The 6,787-nt window shown below is 44.6% G+C and overlaps 2 protein-coding genes across 2 annotated transcripts; one reads left to right on the forward strand and one right to left on the reverse strand.

The window, feature by feature from the left end:
- Nucleotides 1-1,445: 1,445 nt before the first annotated feature.
- Nucleotides 1,446-3,148, forward strand: F5B22DRAFT_652675 (Alpha/Beta hydrolase protein; the record flags this gene model as incomplete). Its single annotated transcript, XM_047979648.1, has 7 exons — nt 1,446-1,531; nt 1,609-1,652; nt 1,908-2,085; nt 2,212-2,248; nt 2,309-2,890; nt 2,941-3,057; nt 3,113-3,148. The coding sequence occupies 7 exons, from the start codon at nt 1,446-1,448 to the stop codon at nt 3,146-3,148; spliced, it is 1,080 nt and encodes a 359-aa protein (XP_047824722.1).
- Nucleotides 3,149-3,992: 844 nt separating this feature from the next.
- On the reverse strand, nt 3,993-4,561 carry F5B22DRAFT_44070 (uncharacterized protein). Its single transcript, XM_047971855.1, has one exon. The coding sequence runs from the start codon at nt 4,455-4,457 to the stop codon at nt 4,113-4,115; it is 345 nt and encodes a 114-aa protein (XP_047824723.1). The 5' UTR covers nt 4,458-4,561; the 3' UTR covers nt 3,993-4,112.
- Nucleotides 4,562-6,787: the final 2,226 nt, after the last annotated feature.

Genomic DNA, 6,787 nt, shown 5'->3' on the forward strand with positions numbered 1-6,787 from the left:
TTTATTATTATATTAAATTTTAATATATTTTATATTTAATATCTTTTTATTTAAATTCCTTTATTAATATATTTATATTTTCCTTTAAAGTAATAATTTAAAATATTATATTTATTATATAAAGTAATAATTATTAAAGGAATTATTAAAACTATTTTAAAGTATTTATAAATCTTTATAATATATCCTTTAAAATTATAATATTTAGGTTTAAATTTTATAAAGCTATTATAATTATTAAATAATTATTAATAATATTAATAATTATATATTTATATATAAGGAGTTTTATTAAAGTAAAAATATTAAAAGTTAAAGGTTTTAACTTTATAATGTTCCAAAAGTAAATTTAAAGTATTTATATAAGCTGGTCCTTAAAGAAAGATATTACCTATTTTTTAAGTATAATAAACTGTTATAGTATTGCTTAGCTATAGTTTTATATATTTGTTTTATTATTGTATAAGGAGGGAAGTTCTAGTTTTCGCCCTTTATTCCCTTTCCTAGCGTTATATATAATATTCCTTGGTCTATGCTGTATATCGGAAATTAGGCTTCCTTAGTTCCGTGACAATTCAAATTTAGATGTGCCTTCTTGTTAACTCACCCTAGTACAATGCTAGTCCAAATTGTCAGGCATCCATATCCCAACCCCGGACAGCGAGGTTCGCCTGCCTTTCTATAGTAAAGTTGCGGGGTTCCGCCACAGTGTACCACTGCACTGAAACTGTTGAGACGAATACATCTTGCATGAATGATATGCCGCAAGCTATCTGGTTCCCATGCGGGGTTTCCGTGGATTCTCTATCATCTCGCATAGTGCAGGGAAAGTCTCAAGCTGAACTTACAAATTCCGTAGTCTGAGTCAGGAATTGTCTCCACAAGGGTTACAGCTGAGCCCAGCAGAGCCTCATTATTAGGTGCCAATAAAGTCTTAAGCTTATTACTCATGGAGTTTACTATGTAATCCCTCCATATTGGTAGATTGCATGTCTACATTCCGATTGTTAGAGAAGGGAATCACGCGATAGGCCAGAAGCAAAATGCACTTTATGGAGCCAGGGGTTCGTATAGGGTTACATTTTTTTCCTCGCGTAAGATGTTACGGCAGGGTTAACCAAGTATTGGGGGCTAAAATTATCGGGGTAGGCTCAGCAGAACTTCTTGCACTACTGAGGCGCGCTCGGCATATTCGATGTCAATCGTCTAGCAGAAAATTCTGTATGGTGTGACTATTACAGCATAAAAGGGACCGAAACGCACAGCCAGGCTCCCCTATGTGTATAAAGGTCGCATGCAAACTCCAAAATTGTAAATGGACCTTTTCCTTGTCCAATAACGAGAGTCGTTTCTGCATTTCACAGCAGCATATACCTTAACAGTGCCAAGCATCTTATATCTCTCAAAGCTTCTATCTACTGTGCCTCTTGATACAAGGAAGCAACATGGGCAAGGACCAGACGGCTAAAGATCCGCCCAAGGAAGGGCTAGGAGATATTCTTTTCGACCCAAAAGAGAAGGCAAAGGTTGAGTATGATCTTCACATTAAGCCCCATATTTCGCGCCCAACTGGTTTCACAAGTCCCATGGACTGACCACATACGATAGTATTGTCTTCGTACATGGCCTAGGTGGCGGTAGAACGGAAACATGTAAGCAAGAGTTTGTCTATTCAAAAAATTTAAGGGGTAAATAACTCTCACCTCTCTAACCTCACTAAATCCTTTTTCAGCTATTATACGCTAACAGAGGCAATGATTCATGGTGGTTTTAAGCCAGGCAATAGTAATATCAACCGAGCTAAAAACCTCATAGCTGAAGCTAACTGAATCTATATTCTAATTACTTGAGATTTATTATACGTCGCTTCTGATCATATAATGGCTGACAAGATTCTGAGTGAACAGGGACCTGGAAGAATCAGTACCGCACACAGTTTTGGCCGCAAACCCTCCTACCCAAGGACTGCCCCACGGCAAGAATCATGTCATTCGGGTACAATGAAGATTTTGCACATTTCTACCCACAAAGTCCGAAAACCGTAGCGCCAGAGTTTACGATCGATAACTACTCGAGTTCCCTCTTGTTAGTCCCCTGCGGTCATTCATTTCCCCCTTAGGCAGGTTTAAGGCTTCATTGTCTTTGCATGCTTCGAAACGTGAGCTGAAATCTTACTCCTCCTGGATAATACTGACTTTCTTGTGTAAATAGGCAGGCTTTAGCCGGGCTCAGAGAAAAATCAGATACAGTGAGTTTAGATCTCGAAACTATATATCCAAAGGATTAGGAAACTGATCAGTATATACAGGCAACCCGTCCGATAATCTTCGTGGCACATAGCTTAGGCGGCCTCGTCGTCGCAAACGCCCTCGCCCGGCCTCAAGGCACAGAGCAGGCTGCGAAGGAAATCTCTGATCGCACTGTCGGTACTGTCTTTCTTGGGACCCCGTTCGAAGGATCCTCCATCGCCAAGTACGGGCATGCAGCACTCGGGTTCTTGTCTCATTTTACGTCAACCCAGACTGCAAACTTGGAAGCTCTCCAGAAACGCTCTGAAAAGCTCACAGCTATTACCCATTTGTTTGCGAAGTTCCTAAAGGAACGAGACCGGTCGCCAACACTACCATACTTGGAGGTTGCTTGCTTCTTCGAAGACCGGCCGCTGTATAAGGGGCCTATAAAGATCGGCATCATAGTTCCAAAGGAGTCAGCGAGTTGGCTTGGGGTTGACGCAATATCGATTCCCAAAGACCATCAAGAGATGTGCAGATTCGAAGATGAGGATGGATCTGACTACAAGAGTGTTGCTGCGAAACTACGGCAGTTTATCGCGGACAGTGAGAAGCCGAGGGAGGCTGGAAAGGGAGGCTTGCTGGGAGCCAATGCACAGGTTAGTTGTTGTGATCCTAGCTCACAAAGCCCGAACTGACGTGAGGATAGTCAATTGGGGTGTACCAAGGCAACGTCGACATGCGGGGCGCTCAAAACCACGGCGGAATCATGACCGGGAATCTACAAACTGATGCCCAGAATGGCATAACGCTTACTGGCAGTGTCGTATGTACTATACTTTCACATTTACAAAGTGTATATGCTGATATTTGGTCAACAGAATCACTACGGTCCTGGCTCAAAGCCGTCAGCTTAGGAATCTACACCACCTGATGCGGGACAGGCTGGGTGACTCTGTCATTGGCAGCTGTTAACAGTTCATATGGGAGTAGGCTGTTACTCGGCATCAGTGCAGCTGAGCTTTTTTCTCATATATCTATATCGCTATCTGAGTGCTAATTTTTAGCTTTGTCATTTCACCGATATTGCGCGCGCGCGAAGCGTTAGGTTACTTAATTGTCATAGCATAAGTTAGACACATACAAGTTTGATACGCCTTGCTGTCTTACATTCTATTCCCCAACCATGCAGCTCGAATTCTCTTGTCCTTTGATGCCCAGCTCATGCTAGGGGACATGAGCAGACAGAATAGACACATGAGAACAGAGTTTGCGTTGCGTTGCGTGTATGAAGAGGTAGTGGCATCTAGACAACATCTCTGCGAACAATATTGATATATCAAAGGAGCGAGCCTGTCTGCATTCTGATCAAGTTTTAACCACTGTCCTCCCACAGCTCACACAGCATATTGATACAACTAAGCTAGCTTATTTGGTATTCTAGATAGACAAGTCTCATAGATGTAAACTGCGAGATATTGCCGCTTCAATACCATTATTGCCTTTGAAACTATATAAAATGGTTACTCTTAAATGACTCCTGTGATTGTCTCATTGTTCTCATTTGATGGACGTTTAACCAAGACAACGCCCTACCTAGTGACGTAGTTGCTTACCTAACTGGGCAGGGATATAGTTCGGTATGTAATCAGTCACACCTGAGTGGCTAAACCAGCCACAATTCCAGCCACCCCCACCACGTGCCCACAGCCTAGCAAGGAATCTTTCACATCCAATGTCTCCACAGCGCACACTAGGTCATAGAAAATATGCAGAACAACCGACGCGGGGTACGCAGCTATTTTTTTTCTGATCGACGACGACGACACCATCAACGACGACGCCGACTCCGACTATCCGCTCCCTCTTTGGACCCTACTGTTAAATTCCTAGCTTGTCCGAGTCGCCTGTGTGCCTCTCCCAATTCGAGTTCGATTCAGCCGCCATTGACCGTATAGATCGACGCTCTCGGGCCCCCTCGTGAACTTCACCATGGCGGATAAACTGACCCGGTATGTGTGGGACATGGACGACAGGTGCTCGCTTAGATGCTGAACTATTGAATAGTGTCGCCATTGTCAGTAGTGACAAGTGCAAGCCCAAGAAGTGCAGACAGGAATGCCGTAAGTCGTGTCCTGTTGTGCGCAGTGGCAAGCTATGCATCGAGGTCACTCCAGCTTCCCAGCTTGCTTTCATCTCGGAGTCACTGTAAGTAGATCCATGCATTGAAATTGCTCTAGATAGATGTATTTAATGGAGAGCCAACTACAGACTCCCCAGTCTCGATCTATTCCTTGTGAACATCGTATACAGATTACTAAAGCCCATGCCATTAGGTGCGTTGGTTGTGGTATTTGCCCTAAAAAATGTCCTTTTGGGGCCATCAACATCATCAATCTGCCGACCAATTTAGACTCTATGGTCACACACCGATATGGACCTAATACCTTCAAGCTTCACCGGTTAGTTGATCTGTATCTACTCAAAGGCGAGGAAATGTCTGACAGTGACGCACAATAGTCTGCCCACCCCCAGGCCGGGTCAAGTCCTTGGTCTCGTGGGTACCAACGGTATCGGCAAGAGCACTGCGCTCAAAGTCCTCGCCGGCAAGCTCAAGCCCAACTTAGGACGACTGAATGAAGACGCTCCGGATTGGGCAGCTGTTATCCGCTACTTCCGCGGTTCCGAACTGCAGACTTATTTCACGAAGCTCCTAGAGGACGACCTCCAAGCCGTCGTGAAACCACAATACGTAGACCAGATTCCCAAGGCGATGCCAGGCCCAGAGGAATCCGTGGGTGCCCTCTTCAACAAGCAGGCTGATGCTAGCATGGGGAACTTGGAGACTGTTCTCAATGTCTTGGAACTAAACCATCTCCAAGACCGTGAAGTTACTCACCTCTCTGGTGGTGAGCTTCAGCGATTCGCCCTCGGCTTAGTCTGCGTCCAGCAAAAGGATATGTATGCCTTCCTCCATGCTCCTCACCATGGATGATGCTAATTGAACTCCCAGCTACCTCTTTGACGAGCCTAGCTCCTTCCTTGATATCAAGCAAAGACTTAAAGCTGCCGCCACGATTCGCTCGCTGAGCAAAGACAGTAACTATATTATTGTTGTTGAGCACGACTTGAGTGTCCTAGACTATATTAGTGACTACGTGTGCGTTCTTTATGGCAAGCCGGGTGTCTATGGTGTTGTGACGCTCCCATACTCAGTTCGCGAAGGCATCAATATTTTCCTTGATGGCTATATTCCAACTGAAAATCTTCGATTCCGAGAGGAATCTCTCACATTCAAGATGGCAGAAAGCGCCGACGAGTTCCTAACTGAAAAGGTGAATCCATTTGCCCCTAGTCCATGCATTCGATCTATGACTGACCATCTGTAGTCTCGAGCATTCAAGTACCCTTCAATGGAAAAGAAGATGGGCGACTTCGAGGTAAGCTGCTCTTGTCTACCCCCCCTTTCTAATGACCATGCTGCTGACAGACCTGAACCGGGCAGCTAAAAATCGACGCTGGTGACTTTACGGACTCGGAGATCATAGTCATGTTTGGCGAGAATGGTACAGGAAAAACTACTTTCTGTAAGATGCTAGCTGGTGTACTTAAACCAGACGGTGCTTCAAAGATGTGAGTAAAACAATACGGATCCGTCATATGGTTGCTGATACGACATTAGGCCCGAGATGTCAATCTCCATGAAGCCACAGACAATCAACCCTCGATTCGAGGGTACTGTTCGTCAACTTTTCTTCAAGAAGATCCGTACTGCCTTCCTCCTTCCGCAATTCCAAACAGAAGTTGTGAAGCCTCTTCAGCTCGATAGCTTCATTGATCAAGAGGTCAAACTCCTCTCCGGTGGAGAACTTCAACGAGTGGCTATTGTGTTGGCTCTTGGCAAGCCTGCTGATGTCTATATTATCGATGAGCCGAGCGCGTGAGTCCCCGCCGTCACCTGATCCTGTGCTATACCGGCTTTCCATTGTCTCCTACATCCTCTTATTGGAAAATCATACTTGAAGGCCATTGCTGACACCTCATGCGACAGGTACCTTGACTCGGAGCAGCGTATTGTGGCCTCCAAAGTTATCAAGCGTTGGATTATGAACTCTAAGAAGACAGCTTTCGTTGTCGAGCACGATTTCCTGATGTCCACTTACCTCGCTGACCGAGTCATCGTCTTCGATGGACAGCCGGGTATCAAAGCCCATGCTAACAAGGCTGAGTCTCTCCTCACTGGATGCAACAAGTTCCTCAAAGCCTTAGATGTGACATTCCGCGTATGTTATATTTCCCTTCTTACTATATCATTGAAGATTTTTCCGTCGCAGATAGCATAGACGGCACAGAATGCCCAGGCGCTGACTTGGAAATCCGCAGCGTGATACCCAAAATTACCGTCCCCGAATCAACAAGTTAGATTCTCAGTTGGACCAGGAACAGAAGCTGAGTGGCAACTACGTGAGTCAGATCCTTCTCCTAGCGCATATTGGTATAAGATTACTAATACGATTCCTAGTTCTTCTTGGAGGATGCAACCAAAAGTAGTTGAA

This window comes from Xylaria bambusicola, assembly GCF_022495145.1.
Source record: "Xylaria bambusicola strain CBS 139988 unplaced genomic scaffold F5B22scaffold_104, whole genome shotgun sequence".
Classification (NCBI taxonomy): Eukaryota; Fungi; Ascomycota; class Sordariomycetes; order Xylariales; family Xylariaceae; genus Xylaria; species Xylaria bambusicola.

Excerpts from the sequence above, each read along its gene's own strand:
- F5B22DRAFT_44070 (XM_047971855.1), bottom strand. The coding sequence starts at position 4,457 with ATGCATGGATCTACTTACAGTGACTCCGAGATGAAAGCAAGCTGGGAA.